The 24,991-nt window shown below is 36.6% G+C and overlaps 1 protein-coding gene across 4 annotated transcripts in view; it reads left to right on the forward strand.

Moving 5' to 3' along the window:
- The window catches only part of PREX2 (phosphatidylinositol-3,4,5-trisphosphate dependent Rac exchange factor 2), a 293,635-nt gene extending 269,428 nt beyond the window's left edge, over positions 1-24,207 (forward strand). For all 4 annotated transcript variants that reach the window (XM_036998086.2, XM_073229635.1, XM_073229634.1 and 1 more), the window contains 3 exons: positions 9,210-9,312; positions 13,238-13,305; positions 19,147-24,207. In XM_036998086.2, coding sequence (XP_036853981.1) covers positions 9,210-9,312; positions 13,238-13,305; positions 19,147-19,192 — 217 coding nt within the window. In that variant the 3' untranslated portion in view covers positions 19,193-24,207. The remainder of the gene's footprint in view (positions 1-9,209; positions 9,313-13,237; positions 13,306-19,146) is intronic.
- Positions 24,208-24,991: the final 784 nt, after the last annotated feature.

The raw sequence follows: 24,991 nt of genomic DNA on the forward strand, positions 1-24,991 counted from the left end.
AAACCAAGTGTATATTTTAGAATAAAGACAAATAATTAAGACTTGAAAAGATTCAGGTGCTAGCATTTGTTCATTTATTAATTAATTGGAGGAAAAGGAAACTATGCAGCACCACTATATGACATGCTCAGGGTACACCAAAGCCAGGAGGAAAGAGGGTCCTCGCTCTTACTGAACTTAAGCTCTTAGGTCTTGACATGGAAGCCACATTGGAAAGCCAGACTGCCATAATATGCAGCACCAGTTCTCCTTAATAGGATATAGATAGTCCAAGGATTGCATTTAAGTGAAGTAACTCAAAGGAATGGATATGTTCTTTCCAAACTACAATAGAGAGGAAGAATATATAAGATGTCATTTTGACATTGTGAAAGAACTGATTCTATTAGAGTTTCAGAGGTAGTCTTTTGAATCTGGAAAAAGGGATAATTGGACAGTTTTGATTGGGAGAATAATTGATATTAGAATTAATGTAAGAATAATTAATCAATATATTATAACATATAATACATGAGTATTACCAAAACCTATCCAGAGTTGTTAATCAGAAGACATGGTAAGAGCAGTGGTTAAATCCAGAGAAAGGGAAACGCAAGCCATTGTTCAGGAAAGAAAAGCCATATACCATTTATAACCCAAAAGGGAATCTGTGCTTGTTTTTTTATTAGTATTTATTGTCCCTATAATGTATTTATACTTCACCAAGCTTATTTTTAATGTTTGAATACTTCTTGAACAAATAGATGGCAAATGCAGACTATAAAGAAATGAATCCTCTCGTTTAGCAGGGTACATATAGTACCACACTGGCACACATGAGAAATTCATGTAACTTTTTTCAGTAAGTATGTATTGAATGATTACTGACTCCTGGGAAGTATGGAAGTGTCTAGGAAGGCTGCAGTCAATACAGATACCAGTGCAGTCTATTGGTGGTGGTGGTGGTAGTAATAAGGAAAATCACTGATATTTGTTAAGAATATATCACGTGCTATGCCCTGTGCCAAGTACTAAACATGAATTATTTCATGTAATCCTTAAAACAACACTCTGGGGTGCCTTCTGTCATTAAACTGTGTTTAAGGTAAGGAAACAGTTTTGGGAGCTTAAGTAACCTGCCCAAGTTCACACAGTTAATTGTAGATCTTGGTACCTCCAGTGTTCTTCATTCTTACACCATTCAGAAAAGTATGTTAGAGCATGATAAGAGGTATATGTAATCCAAACTAGGGCATGTGTGATCATGTAAGTGGGAGAGCAGCATGTGAGGACTATGAGAGGTGGCGGTTTCAGAGAACTGTTAACAGTATTGGTTGAAGCATGGAGTTAGAAGTATGGAAACCGGGGACCAACCATGTTGTGAAGATTTCATATTTCATGTTAAGAAATGGAAGCTATTCAGATGTTTGCATTTTCATCTGCATTTTGTAAAGATCACCTTTGCTGTTGGGGAAGAACAGTGGGAGGAGACAAGACTACAAGAGTCAGAGTGAGGTTGCACCAGTCTAGGCAAGAGATGAATTAGCAATGCAGCCAGAAAGGAGAGATTTGAGAGATAGTAAGAAACATGAAATTAGTAAGCATGAAAGGTACTCTAGTAGGTATATTAACACATGGATTGGCACACATACATTAATCACTTGTAATCGGTGAGTTTAGTTTGATGGCTTGTGGGCTTATAACATTTCCCCATCTGGAGGTGATGCAGTTGGTAATCATAAATAACAAGACAAAGATTTTAGGAAAGCAATCATTTAAATCTTGACCACACCTACTCAAGGAAAAAATGGGAAGATTTCAGACACCGAGATTAGCATTGCACAATAAGCCATTAGATAATTTCTACATCTTATTTATTCTAACTACTTTCTTATCAGGGTCAGTGTTAATGGAGAATCTCTAACTCATCTATTTCCTATAGCTGCTTGTTTTTGTACAGTTGAATAAAATAGGATCGTGAGAAAAGTACAGAGAAGATGTAAAAACACTCAGAAACTGAGCAGAATCATGTAAATTTTTTCCAATGGGGAGAAATGTATCTAGTTCAAAGATTGTTGAAACTAATCTGCCTTAGGCTGCCCAGGACAGAAGTTCAGATGATGCTGCAGAATTCATAAAATGAGGCCATCAGCAGTACCTCCTATCTGTCATCAAAAGCTCTGGTGTATAAATAAGTGGTGTGCAAATAGCAATATAAGCTGCTATGTTCTAGCTTATTTCACCTACTTCATTTTCCTGGGAATGAAATAGATGGTTATTATTCCTCTCCAAAATTTAAATGCTGCCCAGGTAATTTCGGCTTAGTAAAGGGTCATGAAGAATCACAGCTAATTAGATTCCTAATAATTTGTCTGTGATGGTCATGTGAACAAGGATAACAGACCTTGCTTTTGATTAAAGGAGCGAAAAATAAGACTCACAGAAAAAGGGAAAATGATTTCATCTTTTACGATGTAAACCTGTAAGATTCTAAATACAAACACCTATAACTGTACAAAGACATATAATTCATGTGAAGAGTACAATCAAAGTAATAGGTTCCTCATGATGTCCTTACATATAGACTCCAAACAATACATTTGCCCTAAAGGGATTTTCTCTCTCTTGTTTCCATGACTAAGGCAGCATCATAGTTATAAAGGATGGTGACTATGAGACAATACACGTGGCGGTCCTGAGCTAAAAAAACAAAATCAGACTCTAATCACTGACTAGAATTCTACATCAAGGCAAAACTCACCGATTTCAGAATTGTTAAATATTTATTTCTCTTTGTATTTATTTAATACAAAGTCAAATGAACTTTCATATTAATGCAAATGATTCAAAGTGAGTTTCCATATTTAGCCAGTTTATATTGACTGTGAAGGAGTCACGTCTAATGCTGCCCTTTTCAGAGTTGGTCAAAAATGTTCTCTGAAAACCCTGACACCTGCCTTTAGACTGTGGGTGTGTGCTTTCTCTATGTTATGTTTTTCTAACAGGAAATAATTCTGCTAACTACACTGCACTAGCACAAAGAAAAATGAACATACTTATCCAAGTACCTCAGTTCTCTTACTGCACAAAATAGTTTTAGATCACTGCCTGACTGACTTTGAAGTTGCAACATATATCCCTAAATTCTGTGAACCAGTGGGTTTTGTTTTGCAGATAGTTTTCATTTGGAATTGAGTATGTAACATTATTGAAGCGTACAACAGAAATTTACAAAATAATATTCTATCTCATGCTCAATTTTAAAAATATAGGGAAATAAAAAAAGAGAGGATCTCTTGCTAAAGGCTGCATTTGCTTTTTTATTACTTCTTAAAGTTTTTTACTTCAGCATCTACATAATGTTAATTTATGGCAAGTTATTGTGGCTGCAAATCCAGAGGTCTTCATTACACTAGTTTTTCATGTGTTTTTATTTCACTTGTCAGTTTATAACTAGAATCTGAATGGCCCTCCTCCACTAGTCGTGAGAAAGTTTGGGATCACCCCCAAGAGATAGCAATGTACTGATCAGCTGCCACGAAAAACATCAGAGTTCTTGACTGAGCATGCTGAGAATCAGCAAATAAACCTACAGTCAGAAAACCGAGCTCAAAGCCATAAACTTCATGTCGTTCTGCTTTCCCATGTCAGTTGTACTGTGAGTTACTGCATCACACTTGTGGCCCAAAAGGGGTGATGCATCTCCCCAAGCATTCAATTTAATGCACTTGAACCCTTGGGAGGTTGGCTTCCTTGTGCAATCTGAATCAACATTAAATGAGGCATGAGAGCTCTGCTTTAAAATGTAATTAGAGTAAAAAAAATGTAATTAGAGTAAAACTGATGTTTTTGTCTATAATCATGGTACATGGCCAAATACATAGAATGTCCTTGGGTTTTGAGAATCTTTCATGTAATTTATTATAGAAATGTCATGAATCATCTCAAAGAGAAGAATTCACATGTTTTAAAAAAGGATTAACATGTAACTTGCTTCAGGTTAAGATTCTAAGTCTTATGTAAAGTGAGCTAAATATAGGGTAATAGATCTGTTTAAAAAATGGTTGAAATGCAACGTGTTGCATGCAGACCAATTTTGGAAACTAAGCTTTGTCTCTCCAATGATTCTTAGCTGAGGGGGAGGTTTGGATGTTGGTTATGGTGTAAACCTTGCATCTAGAAATAGCACTGGTAAACAGGCAGCTGTTTCACATGTATTTCCTGACCCTGAACTTTACAGTTTGGCATAAAATAAAGTTGAAACCTGATGCCTAAGATCAGGTGAGACATACATATGAGATAAAAATCACAAAGCATCATATTAGCAAGTGCCAAAAATTATTGTCAGTGAACTCTACTCAGCTAGTCCCCAATTTATAGAAGAGATACTGGTGACAGTTTTGTCATTAACTTTATGTAATCATCATAATTTTTTAACATCATAATTTTATAAAGGAATTTACCACAGGGTTTTTTTAATGAACATCTCTTCAAAAAGTTAAAAAGAGCCTCTGTAAATAGTTCAAATACAATGGGACTTGAGGAATTGGGATTTACAAAAGCTCATATTCCTCAAATTTTGCAAATAATGTGCTGCCCATAGTGAGCTCTTTTAGACAGATTCACAGTATGAGCTCAGTAGCGAGGAGAAATGGAAATGGCATTTGAACCGGCGTAGCTCAGCGAACACACACACTGCTTCAGGTGATTCTCTGGCACTTTCTGAGGCCAGTACACCAGCTTTTGTCATTTCACAAATGAGAAAATTGAGGCTGAGAGAGAGAAGTAACCTGGCCAGGTCCAACAAGGCCGTCCTCAAAGCTCCATACCTCTGGTTGTGGCACCCCTCTTGTCCACTGCTATTCTACACTCAGAAAGAGGTTTTGTGACATTTTGAAAGTAGCAAAAGAGACTCCCGGAAATGGACAGACATTCCTGGTGTGTTGAGAGGTTCGTGCAGTTGCACCAAAATGGTGACTGAAAGCAGAAAAGAGTTCTGGGTAGGGTGAATAGGCGAGATGCCCGGGAGGTAGGTGGCATGTGGGAGAGCAGTTGGTAGAAAACCTTAAGCATCAGGGTGAAGCTTTTGCTCTTGCAGTTGTTGCTTGGAAAGCACCTGAAGATGTTTTGAACATAATATTGATAGCATGTTAAGGTTGGGTACTTAGTAAATTACTTTGATGATTTGCTTAACACATTATTTGTTTATACCGCATAATAAAAACGTTGAAACTTTTCATAACAATCAAAGAGATAAAACAGCGACCCACTTACTCCTAAACTCCGACCCTGAAGGTCATGCATGTTGGGGCCCAGACTACTTCTCTAACTTCATCTCTTTCTCTCTGTGTGCCCCAGCATAGTGTGTTCCAGATTTGTTGTTAAGCAGACAGAACAAGCACTAACCTCAGGGCCTTTGCGCTTGGTCTCCCTGAAATGGTCTTCCCAATAACAGCACCTCTCCCTCCCCCTCTGCCATTCCACCCCGTTCACTTCTATTCCTCTAAAAATTGTATTTTTTCTGGATAACTCGTCACCACCTGGTATTTTCTACTTGTTTCTTTATTTTCTTTTTTCTCATTAAAACTGGCCACCAAAAAGGTGGAGACTAGGTTTTGATTGTTCTTGCTTCCCCAGAGTGAATGAAGATTTTGAGGTCTGAAGTCAAGGGCCTTTTTTAGGAAAAAGAATAGAAAATTACAAAACAAAATTGGGATGATAGTTAATATTTATTTAGAATGTGGGAAGAACAAATTGCAAAGTTTCAAACGCTGAGAAATGCCACAAACATAAAATCTGAAAATAAAAGAATGTTTATATTACTTTATTGGCTGGCCCAACTCTATACTTGCCACCCACATTTTTTGGTGATATACTCTTTGACTGACTCTTCAAATTATAAAAATTTTCTAATATAATCTTCTATAGAGAGAATAGAAAAACAATTCTGTCCTTTCTCTAGTATGGCTGATCAAATTTGTAAATTATTGATAGTTTAGAAAAGCCATTCAACACTAACATTATTGCTAATCTCAAGTTTTAAATTGTCAAATGTGAAAACATCTATAAAGTTCTTTAGCATGTGAACCATAATGTTTGGAAGAATATTCCACAGGGTAGCTTCTGGCTCTGTGCTTTTCCAACCTTTTTTCTTCCCCACTGCACATAGTCCTGGGTGCACCAAGATATGAACATACTGGATTATACAGGATATAATCCTGGAGCCTGTACCTCCTTTTCAAGATGGGGTGAGTTTGTAAAATGGGCAGTAGGAATGTTCTGGAATCCATTTCTACTCTAGGATACTATAATAACCCTAATATAAATAGAAGCAACTGTGCATCATATACATAGGTCCCAGTAAACCTAACCTAAATACATTCCTAATTCTACTTCCTTTAGCTCAGTTCCAGAAATAAGCACAGCCATTTGAACACTCCAGAACATGACAGAGGGAATATAAAAAGACAAAGACAGCAGTTGTAATCATTTGAAATTAAGGCATTTTGCTTCTGCAAATTTGTAAAAACATGTGACTATGTACATGGGTTACTAGGGATCCTTACAAGTAAGAGACCCTGAAATTCAAACCTTTTTTAGCTTGAGGGTAAATCCACTTAATACCAGCACTGAATGGTGCTTGTAGGTACAAAGTAAACAGTCAAAAAATATTTGTTGAATGAACAGATGAATGAATTAATGAATGTACTTCCTATGACTCTTCCGTAGCATTGTTACATCAAAGTGCCCTTCAAATGAAAGTGGACCCATTAACTACAGGCTACATTTATCATATTAAAACTATGCTAAATTTCTGAATGATATGGGATCTTTTCTTAATACGAAATGTGTCAAGATTTGTTCATTTTAAGCACAGATGTATTGACCCTTTCCTTTTTCTTTCTATGGATAGATTCACAATTTGTGCATAATTTTGCAGCTCTGTCAAGTGCACTTTCTCAGGAGTATGCCCAAAGCAGAGCTGTTACTTGGAATGTCTCATTATTAAAATTATGGAGCAACTTTCTTCAGTGTGTATGTTAAATTTGCCTTTTTATGAAGGACAAATTCTACTCTGTGATCTTTATTTTTTTATTTTTGTGATTCCCAGGGAAAAAGTTGTCTAAATGTTTTACGTGATATTACAACTAGAAGGGCCTGAAGCATTGAAGGCTCATCTTTACCAGGACAGGGTGAAAATATAGATTTATATAAATTTTAATTTAACTGCCTAATGTGAAACAGAGATAGTGAAACAGAACATTGGCAGGTCAGAAAAGAAATCTTGTACTGAATGGGATTTGTTTAGGATTCCCAGCCTTTGGTATGCTTCATTCTCTTGCCCAAGATTAGCACCTCAGTCTCACTGGTAAGAAGAGAAGTACTTATAAAATTAAATGATCTCTTGTAACACCCCACTCTGAGTACACGTTCAGGCACCATTGAAAAACCATGTGCTATTTTCTAGATCTGGAATCTTTCAGAGAATGCCAGAATCAAAATGATTCTTGGAAAGGATGAATTTTTCCACTTGACATTCAGATTGAGATAATTGAGAGAGGAAAAAACAAACAAACAAACTACAAGGCAGATTAATGGTATTTTGACAGCAAAGTTGAAGGCTTGGTGCTAGGCTTTCTTTCACACTCACAGTGTAGGAGAATGAAATCCGTGAGGCTGTCCTGGAAAAGCTGTCAGCTGTGAATCAAATACAGGCAGTTTCCCACATGACTGCTGTCTCTTTTTAAAGTTTTCACTTTAAAACTTTTCAGGTTACTCTTGGGACCTACTTGGAATACACACAGTGGTTAGTGTGACAAGAGTACATATAGACGAAGCCATCTTTTTCTGATATGTGGTAAAAGAAAACATGTATCCATTTTAAGGTAGATTTTCTGTTAGATGGTGTATGTACAATTGGTTCTAAAAAAGTGACACTTCGAGGTACAGTACCAAGAGCATATTCCTGGACATGTCGATTGGTCAGGGGCTTAGAGTAAAATATTTTAAAGTCTTTGGCAGGTAATTTGCTGCTCTACTGCTGTTTACTGCAACTTGAAGTAGGGAGAAATCCATTTAAAAAGATTAAGGCAGATAAAAATTATAGGCTGCTCATTAAAAAACCTTCGTAATGTGTGTTGTAAGTAGAGGAGAACAAGTGATGCTTATCAGGAAGCACAAACATTTCATTGTGATTAGAAAAAGGTAATATTTTCTCAGCTAGTGTAATGAGCATTATTGATGAAAATGTTAAGATCGATAACAACTTAAAATTGGAGTAGAGGAGGCCTTAAGGAGGAGGACAAGGCTCACCAATAACTGAATTTTGGGGCTGAATTTGAATTTTCTTGGGGCTCTCTGAGCCCCATATTCCTATATAACTAATTAAAAGTTCCTTTTGAAATTTTAGTCTTTTAGTTTGGGTCCAATAAACACACTTTAAAAAAAAAATCAATTCTGATCTCAGTGAATGTTAATTTCACTGCTTATTTTTCCAAGATACTGGGCACAAATCAGTATTATAAGTTGATTAATTATTGATATGTAGACATAAATGAAAAATATTAGGAAGTCATTTAAGTTACATGAAATGTCAGTCAAGAATATCTGATATTAAAATTATATTATGATTCTGCTTATTTAATTTTCTGTGTGTAAACTCTCTTATTAACATAGTTCATTATGGGTTTATTTTAAATTTAAATAGCTAATTTAGGACCGTAAGTATAGCTCTATAATCTATTTTTTGTATTGTGTACATTTTTCTTTTTTTTTAATTGAAGTACAGTTGATAAACAATATTACATTAGTTTCAGGTGTACCAATAGTGGTTCAACAATTATACATTGCAGAATACTCATAACCTGTTTTTAAACAAGCGTTCTATGTAGCAAAATTTTTCATTGTCTAGTTACTTTGATTTTGGCTGGCACTTTTTGATTTTGAAATTAGTGTAGGGGAAGAAAAATAATTTTCTCTGTGTCCTTCTGAGTTCTCAGCTGGGGTGCCTCCAATAAAAGACGGATTAATGTGAGAAAAATAAATAGAAGTTGATGAACGGTGTATGTAATGTATATGTGGAGATACCCAAAGAAAAATGAGTACTCTCCAAGGAGGCAGATTTTGGGGTGGTATATTCTGCTACCCTTCTTTAGTAACCCAAACTGTCTCAAAGTGCTTAACGGGAGCAGGTGGTATTTGACTTGCCCTTGGCTTTTCTGCACACACAGGTGCACTCTGAGCGTGACGCTGGAGCAGGCCATCATTCTAGCCAGAAGCCATGGACTGCCTCCTCGCTACATTATGCAGGCTACCGATGTGATGCGGAAGCAGGTAAGTCTCACACACATTTTAGGGAGTTATTTTACAGGACCTTTGTTTGAAGGTTCCTTTGTTCATTCATCAGGTTCTGACAGGTGCCTTGATGTGATGGGCACTTTTCCTGTCTCTAAAGGTAAGTGTGAACCAGGAAAATCTCCCAGGAAAAAAAATAGCACAGACATCTATTTGAGGGTTCTCCAAGAAATAGCCAACCTGGAAATCAGAATATCTAAGAGGTAAAAGAGGTAACCTAAAGAAGGAAAGCGAGTCGGCCAGGCAAAATGGGCAGGAATGGATTCAGGGCTTATGTTAAAGGACATGATAAAGGGATGCATTTTCTGGGAATTGGAGATGATTATGTAAGGCTTGGGAATAGATTGGGGAAGGGCGGGGTGGGGCAAGAAAGAAGAGGAAAGAATTGAGGGTCCTGCTTACTTTTGGAGGTCTCAGAACTTCTCAATGCTATGTTTGTGTATCATTCTGAAGATAAAGCATGTAACTCAAATATTCCTTTATAGGATGAAAAGCACTCTTTGGACTGTCTTTGAGTACAGGTCACTGAAGTATGCATAGGTGAAAATGTATTTTCTAACAAAGAGAATGAACTTACAATATCCCAATGGTTAAATGTGGTAATTTAATTTTTAATCCTTAAAATTCTTAAAAAGTTAATAAGAAATACACTAACCTTCAATTTACTAATCATTAGAAAAATGTGCTCGATCTAGTAGAAAAGACACAACTTCCTTAAAAGACAAAAGAAGTTGGAAAACATTGATCTTATATTTTATTTCACCACATTTTCTCAGGGCTCCCACAGAAAATTGATTTAATGAATCTCTGTACTTGCTGACTTAGTTCAAACTGCCCAGTGATAGTGAGTACTTAATTTTTAAGATACGCTTTTATAGCAATCACTGATTTATTTACTGAAGATTTGGTTTATGGCTGTTAGGCAAACATACAAATCCCCGGGGCTTGCTCCCCTGATTACACTACAGAATGTCAACCACACCATGAAAAAAAAATTTCCATGGAAACAGTCATAAGTGGAAGTGGCTTAAGAACATTCTGGATTCTGGAACCAAACAATCTCCGTTTGAGTCCCAGCTACAGTGTTTCCTGTCTGTATGATTTAGGGCAAGATTGTTAGCCGCTCTGTTACTTAGTTTACTCATTATTAAAACAAACATAGCAATAGTACTTGCTTCACAGTGTTACTGTGAGGATTAAATAAATACTTTATTTAATGCACTTTAAATTAATGCACTTTAAAACAATACCTGATACAATGAATGATCAGTCAGCTATTAGCTAAGATGATAATTTACTTGGGCCTTATAGGATAAAATGATACAGGCAAGAAGGGAAGGGGACACAGAAGGCTTTTAGGTAGAGGGAGTGACATGCACAAGAGTGTATGCAAGTAGCTGAGTATATGAAGAGCTATAGTTAAATTCAAAGTGGAATATGCCAGTAGTTGTGGTCAGCATGATGAGCACCAATTTTATCTGAAACCTTTTAAGGAAGCAAAAGTCTTTATAAATTATTTAATGGAATGTTATGAGAATACAGACAAAATGAATTATACACAGTTACTATATTCTAGTGAGTAAATCTATTTCTCACAGGGATATGCTTTAAAAATGCTGAAGCTAGTTTATATGCATACTAAGAGGGAACAAATTAACTAAATGTACTGTAAATAATGAGAGTCAAGTTTCATAACTGTCTGGGAAAGGAGTTACAAATAAAGAAAAGAAGACGTTATTATCTGGAATTGAGGTTGTTATTTGGAATTTAGAATGAACCTTGTGGTATTGGACTGGAATCAGAGGTGTCAGGTTGAACCAATGAACACACACACACACACACATGCACAGATACAGATAGATGTAGAAATAAATACAGATGTTTGAGTATGTTTGCATAAATTAACTATGTGCACTGGGAAGACCTAGAAATAGTTAGATGCCAGTCATAGTAATGAGCATACCCAGCACTCAGATCTGGGATTCTGAATATTCTCCATGAAAAAGAGCCAGTGATTTGGCTTGGAGAAGTGGTTAATTCCCAGCTGAGACTGGGAAGATGAGCCAGGAATATTTTAGGTGTGAAAAAATAAACAAATACCCCAAAATGGTGGTGGTTATATCAGCAGGACGGAAGAATCAACCTGGAAGAGTTCCCAGTGGCCAAACCTGAAAAATCTGTACAAAAAAGTATTTAAAAATCCAATAAAAATATTGGATTATAACTCATAAAATAAATATCCATGAATCCACACTGATTTAAATAAATACTGAGTCAATAGATAATCTGGGGAGAAGGGATAACTCTTCTTTGCAGAAGCATTCCAATTCATAACACTACAGTATTACTGATGCAGATATAGTATTACTGTTGCAGAGAAGATGCACCAATAGATGCTAAAATCAGTGAGCAAAAGTTTGAAGAGAAACAGGATGTGTGCATAGTCTCACGGTATCTCTCCCAACATATTTGTCACCTACAAAAAAAAAGACAACTTTACAATGGAAAAATCTGGTAGACACCACCTTCGCCAAGTGATGAAAGTATCACCAGTGATAAGACCTACTGACGTTGTGTGATATGATACGTTGCATATCGTCTATCTAATCAGAAGGAGACAGGTGCCACTCAAATTGAAAGGCATTCTGCAGAATAATGAACAGTACTCATCAAAAGTGGTAAGGTCAGGATAGACAAAAGGAACCTTAAGGAGCTGTCACAAGTTGGAGGAGACTAAGGAGGCAGGAAACCAAAGGCAGTATGGGGTACTGGATCAGATCTTGGCACAGAAAAGGGACATTAGTGGGAACAATGGTGCAATTTGAATAATTGTAGCTTCATTAACAGCATTATACCAATGTTGATTTCCTGGTTTTGATCATCATACTATGATCAAGTGAAAGGTTAACTTTAGAGGGAGTTTACATACTAGGAAAATTATGTGAACTTTCTTTTCTGTTTTTACAACTTTTCTCTATGTCTGAAATTCAGAATACAGCGGTGTTTTTTAACTGCTTAACTGCATTTCTTAACTTCCTTCCTATCTTTTTACCGCCCTCCCATACCCCACCTCTTCTCCCAATTTGCTTTCCTTTATTTGGTCCATTTTGAGAGAATACATTCTTTTTTTTTCTTTCTTCCTTTCCTCCTTTTCCATAGGTAAGAATTGGGTAGTAGTAAAGAGAGTTTCAGAGTTTTAAATCACTCTCTTTCATCTGTTCTCAGTCCCAAACCCGGTATTTGGTTCTGTGTAGTAACTACTTCCCATTCGGAACTGAACAATGATTATAGCTTCGTTCACGAACTTAGCAGAGTAGACAGATTTTTCATTCCTTAAGTAGATTGTCTTTGTACTATAAAGTTTGGGGCAGAATTCTTATATTTAAGATATCCACATGTACATGCCTGGTCCAGAAAATTGCTTTAGAATTATTTAAGAAGATACTTTCTTGATAAATACTATGAAGTTTAAAATAACAATTCGGCTAAGAACAAAACAGGCACATGAATGTGATAGAGCTGTGATTTCTGTTCCATGGAAGTGGGGACACAGAATATTTCTAGCTGGCTCATTTCCTATTTTCAACATCTTAAGTATTGCTTGCTTCTCGGAATAAAGATTTAAATGACATAGTGAACAGGAAGCTGTTATTTAAACTCACTTTGAATGATTTAGATGGCTGTTGAAATAAAAGTTAATCCTCTGAAACAATATATCAGTGTATTTTGATTATAAAAGCATTAATTGTGAAAATGCTCAGATGATTTCTCTCTTCCTCTTCATCTAGTCTCTCGATATTAAATCTATTGTTGAAATAAATATTCTACCCCCAAATGTTAATGGTATGCTAAATAATTATTAATACAATATAGAGCTGAAAGTGATTTTCCTTATTTCTTTTAGGGAGCACGAGTTCAGAACACGGCAAAGAATTTGGGAGTCAGAGACCGGACCCCACAGTCTGCTCCAAGGTAAGGGACTCACCAGGGCTGCACTTCCCCAAAGGGCTGGCCACCATTTCCCAGGAGTGCCACTCACAGCTAATGTGACTGCTTCAGGGCATGCCTAGTGAAGTACTGACAGAAACCATGGAAACTGGCCTTGCAAACACTGTGGTTAAATGGGAGTAGGCATAAATGCTCTCAGAATTAAATGGAATTTTTGGTGAAGTAAACTTAGAGGTAGGTAGCAGATATAAGTCTTGACATTATTCTGTTTTGCAAGTTCCATCATGAATTTAAAATCAAAAGTCCACACAGGTACTAATAACATTTGTGTTGCAGCTGTACCAAACGACCAGAATGCCATTTTCATATGTACTTCTGTCACTACACATGCTCTTCCTCTGGCGTAATTGCCTTTCCCATCTGTATCTGTTTGAAAAACTCCTGCTTAACCACAAACCCACTTTAGATATTATTTTGAAATTTTGATTGAGTTCCCTTCTTTGAGCTTCCTTAGCATCAAGTATATTGGTGTGTTATAGCCTTTATCATATTGTGTTGCCATATATTGTTACATGTCTCTTTCCCCAACCTGAATATGAATTCTTTGGAAGCAAGGAATATGTTTTTTTTTTAAATCATTGCTCATTATAGTATCATATGCTTGCATAGTAGACATTGAATATCTGAACTGATTTTTAGAGTGTGTAAATGGATAAATGAATAAATGAGCTTAGTTTTTATTACCATATCAAATTTTCACAGTTCACATATCATCATAAGAAAGTACTCTAATCTACCTTTACGGTGAGATGAACATGGAAACATCTGTCAAAGAAATGTGAATTTGATTTCCCTGGTGACATTAGGGTAGGCAGCCATTTTGAAGTAGGTCCAAGTTAAATAATTTCTTTTACATTTGATTATTTTTATATATTTTCATTTTAACAAAACAGGCTCATCCACACACTGTCACAGATAAGACACTCTTTCTATTTACAAAACAGTTACCAGAGTGAGAATGATGATGGCAGCACTTAACAAAGTTATATTTCATTCTGAAAAACTATGTGGGCGGGAAAGTACTTTCAAAAGAGAAAACATGTTTTCCCCAGAAAAATGGATGGAACACTCATGTTCTAAATGCATTTATTTTTAGTGCTGACTTCCAACTCTATTTGATCCTTAAGCCTTGTTAATGTCATCTTTCACAGTTGATGAGACTAGAGTCTAAGATGTTCTGTTGCTAAAGAATCATTTCACAGAGGCATTCTCTCTAGCACTTTGAAGCAGGCAGGGTGTATTTGGATATCAGACCCAGTGAAGTGTTAGAATTCCAATAAGAAAGCAAGATAATGGCTCAGCAAGGTCTTCTTAGCTGGAGCTTATAAAAACTAATAGTGGGGTTAGGATAAGACTTCAGCATCCAGATCAATAAGCCAATACACAAGCTGAATGCGAGAAAAGACAGTGATGAACTCACATTTTTCTTTATTGGGTTACTTTTTAAAACACTAGAAATGAAACAGTAAAATGTGCTGACATTTTTTAACAAAGAAATAATAGCCCTAAGTGAGAAATCTAGAGTAATTTTTGAAATCTATAGTTTATTTCATTCATTCTACAAATATTTGCTGAGGACCTAAGAAATGCAAAGCCCTCTGCTGTTGTCTGATGGAGAATGTAAACTGGAGGCAGAAGTAGTTCCAGCCCTCAAGGAGCTTTCAATTAAAGAGATGAGAAGCGTGAAACAGGACCCCAAGAAAAGGCAGAAGGCGGGAAGCACCCATGCTGAGGACCTCGGAGGGCCTGGGCGCCCTCCCCGCTGGGCACCAGGATTCCTGCCCCAAAGAGTATAGTTGGCTCTCCAGGGCAAGCATCCATCGGCAAGTCTGGGCGAATGTCTCTGAAAACAGCTGTCTCTGCCTAAGATAACATTTGGTTCAAATCCCAGCCAGCCTCTTCTAAGTTATCCTTTCACCATTCAATCTTTTCATTTTTAAAAATGCCCTCAGCAAACATCTATTGAATGTCTGCTATGTGTTTGTAGGTGTCAGGCACTTTGTTAAAAACTGGAGAGAGATAAAGATGAAATCCCTTCCACCAGTCAGTGAGGTGCAGTAGAGTGACCCTTGAATAAAATGAAAATAGTATGTAGTGCCTAAGAACGGTGACAGACATAGGCACAGGTGGCCGTGAGAGCACAGAGGCAGGCACAGAGCTCAGCCCGAGGAGGGGGAGGGAAGAGCGCGCCCATTCCTGGTGCTCTCCGCATGGTGGTCACCATCCTCTACGGCGGATGCACGGCCGCCAATACCTAGAGGATGCATCCCCTCCTCAGAACTACGCCTCAGTCTCTGACTGATGGTTGAATGTGATTTAAGAATGATACAAGCTGAGGCTGGAGACATAGGCAGGGCTGGGTCAGGAAGAACTTGTATCAGGTATTTGATGAGTGTTGGTTTTAACTTGATGACATTATGGAGGCATTAATGAAAAATCTCCCTATCTGGACAATTTAAATTTTAGAATTTATCTCTGGCTACATTAGGAGGATCCATTTGAGGTCAACTCAAACCGAAAGCAGAAGCTTAAAAGGAAATTATTGTAGTATTGAGGATGAAGATGAAAGGATGGAGTACAGAGATATTTAGAAGACAGAATTAATAGTCTTTGGACATTAATTGGAAGAAGGAGGTGAGGGAAAAGGAAGATTCTAGGTTGACCACAAATCTTTGGCTTGGGTGACAAGGGATGAATGGTTCTAATCACTGATGCAGGAGAAAGAGCACATGTAGGGAAAAGATGAAGAACTCATCTTCGTAACATGGACCCTAAGTATCAGTGGGACATCCACGTGGAGATGCCTTCATGGGTAGTAAAGCAAGTTTCTCCCATCTTCTAACTTTCATGTATTGGCTCTTCAGAGCAGTAAATGCACCTTCATCAAGAACCAAATACTACATTCCAGATGTAATGGCATACTGGCCTAATTTCCTATTACGTCACAGAATCTGGAAACTGTTATACTGTGATAGCTTGATTTCCTTTATTTATTTAATTGGGAGGCAGCACTGTATAGTGGTTAAAAGTGAAAACATGGTTTTTGAGTCCCAGCTCCTACAATGTGACCTTATTCAGTCAGGTTATTCATCTTCTCTGAGACAGTTTTCCCATCTGCAAAATGGGGAAAATTGCCTTGGGACAGGGTATTGTAGATACTTTAGCCTTGAGAACAGTCATTTGCTTTGTGGTCCCCTTTAACACAGCTTTTATTTTTGCCACGTAGAAAGATCAAGGGCATGACCTATAGAGTGAAGTTTGAAAATTCTACTCACTGAAGATTTAGATTTGGGTTGGAGATGCCAGCTCCAAGATGGCTGCCTGAGCCCAAACAGGCAAAGAAGAAAGTGGAGCCAGGAGCAAGCCTTTTTCATGCGTGGTCACCAGTCTGTATGCATGGAATGAGAATACAGCAAGGGCCCCAAAACGTTGGGCAAACAAAGGCCTCCCGTTACCTGACAGTTTAGCTGCCAAAAAGCAGATGCCTCGGTGCAGAGTGAAAGTCCAGCTCTTCCCTGTTATATTTTACTTCCAAATGTCATCTGCCTGTTCTCAATTCCCAGAGCCCCACAATTTACATTACAAATATGTCTGAACTCAAATAACCCTGAGTCGCTTCCAAGAAGCCTCACAGAAGCTTAATCTGCCCAGCTCCACAGTACCTAGAGCTATTATTTCATTAGGTGACCACAGGGAGCAGCCTTTTCACCAGTTTGCAAGACAGACATTGCAAAGACTCCTCAACCGCCCAGGGATGTTTGTCGCCTTCTGTGGGAACATGTGGGGCAAGGTAATGGCCCAGAGGGCTCAACCTGTCTCACGGGGCGAGGTGTCTACCATGCAGCCTACTGCTTCTCTTCTACTTGACCAAGGGCTCTGTGCCTTTTCACACATTAGGCTGCACTGTTGGGGAAATAAGAGGCTAGAAATTAAAGAGGTTTCCAGTCACTGTATTATTTTAGCGCTGGGAATGCAGTTTGAAGCAACACCATATTTTTCATCTGCAAAGACAGCTTTGAAGTCTGTCAGCTTAATTTAATGTATTCTTTTCCCCAGGAAGGAGGAAATAAGCTTTTCTGTGCGGTGTCCCTATTTCAGTATTCATTTTCTTCCAGGAATATGGCTTGTAGAGTGTTAACCTTCTAGACTCAAAACACATTTTACAAATCTCCAAAGGCAATGCCTTCTTTTATGTTTCCAGACCAAAGTTCATTTTTTTAAACTAGGTTTCTAACTCAATAGTAAATCTTGCTCATTCTTCCTCCCTTGATTCAGAATCATCATGGGGTGAAATGTTGAAGGGAGAGGAAATTACAATCTACCAAATTTGTCAACAACTCATTTAAGCTGTGTTCAATTTAATCTGTGAAAGGGAGTGAATCACTGCAGCTACCCCTCTAGGGTTGGAGTGCTTTTAGAAAGGAGTGAGGTTGAAATCCACACTTCATATTGTAGATCATCAGACAACGCTCTGAAGTCGGGCCAGCGTGGCCAAGGGCACTACTGAAGATTATTAGGATAGCTCCACAGCCAGCAGCTTCGCTCAGGCTGTACCTTCAGTAACGGGTATCCCCTGTCCTGTCACTATGGCTATCTTGCGGCTGTTCTGTCCCCTTTACTTTGGCTCTGGACTTAGGATTTAACCCTAAATGAGAACATGGAGCCCTAGAACTTACATAATTCTTGTTCAGTCCCCTGAGCTTGGCCTTAATGCTATATAGTCTTAAACAGCTAGACGTGGAATGCAAAGATGGAACATTTCCAGGCATCTCCACTAGTTCAAGTAGATTCCTCAACCCACTTGAATTCCACCTAATTCTGCTGATAAGCGAGTGAAGGCGTGGGCAAAGCTGAGCAGATATTCTTTAGGAAACACCAGCTAATTGTGCCTTTGAAATTCAGGCCTCAGAACTCTGGCACTTCAGCCTCTCCATAACCAACTGCCTGAACTACAGGGATGGTACAAAATGAAACAGATTTCTGAAACTGGTCAGGAAATCAGTGGACCCCTGTGAGATAAGTTGTCTTGCCAATGGATTACAGCCCTGGGCAAGTTCCTTATGGATTCATTGAGACCAAAAAATGACAATGGAACGTTCTTGGGGTGAAAGGGTTTACACCCAACTTTATTCCCACTGTGGCAAGTCAATCACTAGACTCCCATCCACTCTGAACAAGTCTGCTTGCAGCAAGCCAGTCTCTGCCTCTGGGCTGCTCCGCCTCCGCAGCCATCTCAGTCTCTGTCCTTGGTGCTGCCACCCTCTAGTCTGCTCTCCTGCAGCCGTGGGGCAGCCAGAGCCCTGTGCAGAGCTCTTTACATAGAGTCAGTAACAATGTATTGCCCACAGGTGTGTAGTGAGCTAGCCAACCAGAGCCAGGTGAGAATCCTGGCCATAGGAACCTTCACTTTATCCACATAGGTGCTATCCTGCTACAAGATAATCATGATAGACAAGATGGAAAATATCATAATAACATCATCATCTAGAATTTAGATAATCAATTTTGCTACCAGCAAGGTGAACATCTGGGGTTGGCAGCACTGGACAGAAGCAGCTGATGTAAAAAAAGGCAGCTTGCTTAATCAGTAGTCATCAAGGCCTCAAAGAGACACTGATGTTTTCTTAATATTAGAACAAAACTTCGGGAGTCTGCTAATTCATAAGTGATTTTTAGTGAACTAGGGAATGTGATCATGACTCCTGAACCAAGAAATTATGCCAGTGTATTTTTTATAGCAGTGAAAACCTCTCAAGTAATGGTAATACACCAGGCCACTGTCTCAGTTTTCCATGCATTTTCTAGGCTGTACAAGCTGTGCGAGCCGCCTCCCCCAGTTGGAGAAGAATGAAGAAGATCCCCAAGGAGCCAGGCAAAAGAAGCTTCTGAACACAAGACAAGAGACATGCTGGCCAAACATTCTCCATTCAAGAAAAAGAAACGATGTTTTTTTCTCTAAATCTTTCCCTATGGTGTAAATAACTTACATTAAGCTTGTACTTGGGTATTTGTGCTGTAAAAGAACAGGAATTCATGCAGACAATTCAGCTTCATTAACTAATCCCTCTATGAATTGGTATTAATATTCATTTTTAGGGTAAAATTCATCCCTGGAATTTATAGAAAAAAAGTCAGAGATAAAAAATTAACCATTGTGCCTCCTTTCTCATTTACTAAAATGAGTTGATTGTGTTTGTTTTGATCTTCTCCAAATATGAACATGTACTCATTTCACTTGATGAAATCTGTCACTGAAAAAGCATGGCCACAGGTCCCAATCATCATACAGAAATGTCACAACGTAGACCGAGTGTTCTAGCGATGAAGTCCTCACTTTGCATCAGAGAAAGTAGTTTATATGTGAAAGGAGAAGAGCAAGTGTTACTCTTTTTCCCAAAGGGTCATTTCTCAGTACCGCAGAGAGCTGATTGAGGCTTCTAACAAGACCTCCGCCCAGCTGTGTTTAAGTATCTTTTTCTTGTGACTGGTTCCAGCGAGCTGGTGTGGTCCTTGGTCTCTGAAATGCGCATGGATGTCTTCTTGGCCCATGTGCACCAGTCTGTGCAATTTGTGGCCCCAGGTGGAGGTGAGGGGGGTCAGGGTGGTGCGGGAGGGGAGACTAGGGTGAAGGAGGAAGATATAAGCCAATTTAAAAACTCAACATTTAACTTCTAAAGCTATCTGAAACGTTTAATTTTACTGAGGCTTGCATATAAGATGTCAGACTCTTAAGAGATTACACCATGCTGAGTATTTTTCTATCAAGTTATATGTGTAAGATATGGAAATAGAGATTTATTCTTGAATTTTAAAGTGACTGTTGGAGACCTTGATAATTTATGGAAGCACAAAGTGTATTCTATTTTCATTCTAAAGTATGTGTAATGTTCATCATTTCTACACTGATAAAATAACATTTTTAGCATAATGAATATAGTACTATTGATTTTAAATCCATAGTTTTCAAAACAATTAAAATGCCCTCACTGTGATTTTGATAATTACATAGATTTAGGCTAATTTCATATGAGCAATGCTTTTCACAACTACAGTATATATTACAATCATACTAAATTTTAACTTATGAAATTTCATAATTGTTTTCAAACTATCATTAAAAACCTTCATCACTAGAAGTAGTGTATTGAATAATAAAAATACTGTGTTGCATATGTATAAGGTGTTTATATACTGGGCAAAATAATAATTGTTATTTGGCGCAAAAGCACTTAAGACTTTGTGATAAGTCCATATTTAAGGTGAAAAATAAAGAAATCAACATCAGAGTTTTCAAAGAATAAGTTGAACGCTTTAAATTTTTAAGGGAGACATGACCTTAACATAAATATCAGTATTAGGCATATCCTTAACTTTCAGGGATTTAACATTCTTAATACTATCAGCAAGTGATCCTGAAGGTCTGTGACAATAGTAAATTATGATTTTCCTGTACTGAAAATTTGATTACATTCAATGCAGGGCTAATGAGTGAGCAAAACTGATTAACCAGCAAGTTCTCTGCATATTGTTATTACTGTTTCCTAATTGCCATCCTGGAAGCGGTAATCCTCATCAGAAGGGTGAAGGGTTCACTGAAACATTTCAGTCGTGCTTTGCTATGCTCCATTGGGGAAGTTATCTGCTATTGTAATATGTGTAATTAGCATATTTTTAAGAATCTGATCCCTGTATAATTAGATATGCTTAATATTATTTTAAGGGTTAAACATAGTGTAAGTGTACCATCTATCAGAGTGCTTGGCACTTATTAAATGCTCAAAAGTTAGTAATGATTTATATTCTCATCAGCTACTATAATTTTTATTGTAGTAAAAATCTGTAGTGAAAACTTTATGCCCAGCAATACTGTATGTCAGCAATACTTCCAAGTGCTTTCCTCATAATGTGCTGTCATTGGTTCACTAAACCTTTGAACAATGACCTGAGGTGGTACTCTTTTGCATCACACCCATTGTATAGTTGAGAAACTGACGCAGAGATGGCCAGTGACTTGCCTATGACTGACGGGGATCTAAACCCAGGAAGTATGCTGCCTTAATATACTTTACTGACTCTCCGCATTAATACAAGAAGAGTTGTCATATTGCCATCTATTTGTTAGTGAAACGAATTACATGGTATGTGTTGCCATTAAATTAGACATCTTATATTGAGAAAAAAGTGAATGGAAATACATAAAATGCTTTTGAAATGTAAAAATTATAATATTTCCTGGATATTCTACTATTCTGGACACACATTTTGAGGTGGCCCAATGCTGCTGCAATCCAAAAAATGCATTCCTCAAAGATAACAGTTTTAGATATGTTTTGAAATTTTGGGAAAGTACATCAAATGAAATTTAAACATAATTCCAAAACATTGGTAACAGTAAAAAATGTCAAATGAATGAATAAAGACAAATTTTCAATACTATAATGTACCTATGTATGGTATTAGACATATATCTGGCTTTGAGTTTTTAGAATGTGTTTACCTAAATGCTCATATATTCCCTACAACTCCTATAACTGTTATAAGGCCTAATAATGGTTCTTCCAAGTTTTGAGTTTGGACATTTGCATCTCTCCACTTAAAAGGGAAGATCATACATAGACATTTTGGTTCTTAACATGGGATCTGACTCAAATATAATTGTTAACTAGTAATTAAGAGTCAATACATCTGAAATATTCCATAGCTTATAAAGTTTTCTAATATTAAATATTATAAAATATAATATATTAAAAATATGAGCAATTTGTAGAGACTAGAATTTTGCCTCTATTTCCATTACTATTTAGCAAGCAAGCAAGAAGAATTTCTATACTAGTTATACTTACGTTGAATATGTAATGTTGAATTAGAGTGTAAGCTTTATTTTATGAGCCAATAAACCCACCTTAGGGGTCTCATTCTATTTTCTATCTCATTAAATCACATTCTTCCCAGTGGCTTAGATTCTGTGTGCTCAGTGGCAACTGTTTCTTGCAGGAACAATATTCTATTTAAAATTAGATTGATTTCTTATGGAGAGTATAATATATATAATATTATAATAACATTGGTTCTGTCTCTAATAATTAAATTTTGTGATAGTTAAATTCAGAATGAAATGAAACTGACCTTGGCACTAACTGTAAAGGCCAAGATAATGAATGGATAAAAAAAGCCTGAGGGGCATAGTAACTAAGAAAACAAACTATTTAAAACCCTTTGGGCACATACATTTTACAGAAAAAAAAATATTTATTGACTTGGAAGCAGTCAGTTGAAAGTTATACTATGTATTTGAAAAATAACAAATGACACATTTGTATTTAATTTTAAAGGTCATTTTTAGATTTTATTCACTAAATATTTACTGTTACTGAAACCAATAGTATGTGACTGAATTGCTTCTGAGTTTTTGGGAAGTATGTTTAATTTTTAAAGACTTATTTTAAGTGAATTACTGTACTTAATTACAGTTTATTTACTTTCCCAAAGCCAGTAGTTATTTCATTAACGTGTATATATTAACCAATTTGCTGAATGAATGTTTAAGTATAAAGGAAAAAGCTTTTGGAATGGTGTAGGATGAACTGAGCTTTGATTAAGAAAAATATTCTGTTCTCTATCAAGTTTTTGAAGCTTTAGGGATGAGCCTCACAAATGTGTCACCCTAAGTGAAACTGAAGAGATGGAGAGAAGTTCCAACACTAGTCTGGGCCACAGATAGGCTCAAGCTAATTCTAATTCCTTTTACATAGAGTGGCCACAGTCTTCCCAGGTGCTACAATTCAAGAATTGATACTACACTTAGTCTTTGGTTTTAGGGAAGTTTTACTACTTCAAAGCTTTGCCTTTAACAGTGATCTCAGCATTCATATTGTCAAGTTGTGCATGCATGGCCAACTGTTAAAGTATGACCTGTGCATCCTCAGCTGTAGCTACAGACACACATGGTCTCCTTCACTCAGGATAGCTTGCTTCTCTCACTGGGAATAGACATCTGCAGTCTATTCTGTCTACTAAGATAGCTAGAGATACAGATACAGACATATAGATACCTATCTATATATACATTTCTATATACATACATATTTACTACTTTTTATTTTTATGATAATACCTTATAGAAACCGCTTAGTTTCCTAAGTCTTCTTTTGTGTGAAGATATGAAATACGGAGTTGTTCAACATATTAAGTGTTCTGTAGACATGAGAGCTGTCTACATAGACAGTAAGCATACTTACTGCTTGACATCTTTTGATCACTGACACTAGTTTCCTGTGCAGTCTTGAGTCAGTTTACCTGATTGTCATCCAGAAGTAGTTAAGAGTAAAATTGATAATCTTTAAGTGACATTTCTACTAAAAATAGAAGGCCTTAGGTAGTTTATTTCTGATGCAAATAATGGAACAAATATCAATCATTCATGTATTCATTCAACAAATGTGTTTGAGAATTCACTTATACAAGGCACAGCCATTGGACCTTTTTTATATGTTGGATGTGTTTGTTCAGAAAAACTTCACATTATCTCTTATATGTTAATTGTCACCTATGTCTTTTACTTGAAATTATCTGTAATGCAACCCTATTCTAATACCATGTAGATACATAGATATATTGTATGGTTAAGAATACTAAGTTGGTAAAATGCTTTACAAAACATTCATTTAAATTTGAATATCTAGTGCATTGAGCAAATTTATTAGTTTCAGATGAATATATATTTTTATAACTGCCAAGTGAGTAGAACATAGCTTTTGCTTTAAAAATATTTTATAACTATTCATTGACATTTCATTATTTTAAATAGCAAAATATTTTGCTATGTTAAATAGTAAAAATATTTCAAATAATAAAATATTAAATTCATTCTGATAACAGTAATTCTTTTGAATATACCCATATTTAATATAGTATTGCATTCAAAATATAATGGCAAATTTCATCTGAATGTGTTATAGTATTTTTTCCCCTTTGTAAAATATCCATGTAACATAGTTTCAATTATTCAGTATTTTGTGTATGGTTAAAATAATCAAAGTATATTATGTTTTTGATATCATTTATTTTTGACTGCCTACCAAATGAATAGTAACATTGTATCATAGATGTCAATAATAATCAAGTAAAACTTAGGATAAACATTTCAGTGAACTTCCATTTAAATGTAACCAATTCCTATTATGTTCTCACCTGTTTCAGAGACAAAAATCCATGGAACACAGATTTTTTTCACCTCTTAAGAGTTCACAAGCTTGATAAAATAAGCTTGATACACATATGAAACAAATCTACAAATATGAACCAAGGTGAGTTACAGAGATACTAACTGCTAAGAAGGTGTCAGGAAGAGGGGCTTACTATGGGCCATAGCAGAGCTTTGTGGGAAATTTGGGACTTGCTGTTCCCTTGAATTAATTAATTAACAATATACCAAGATCTGTTCAGAATCTATTATATATAAGCCCCTGTCCTAGTTGCTAAGGGTGTTATAACTGCATGTAATTCCAAAATTCTGCTGTTAAAGAACTTTGGTATATGTAGATGATTAGTGCAGTACATGAACCAAAATGATAACTACCAACCTAAGCAATACACACTAATGCAAAGTGAGACATAGGTAGTGAGAAATGTGTATGATAGAATTTAGATT

The sequence above is a fragment of the Manis javanica genome, chromosome 2 (genome assembly GCF_040802235.1).
Source record: "Manis javanica isolate MJ-LG chromosome 2, MJ_LKY, whole genome shotgun sequence".
NCBI lineage: Eukaryota > Metazoa > Chordata > Mammalia > Pholidota > Manidae > Manis > Manis javanica.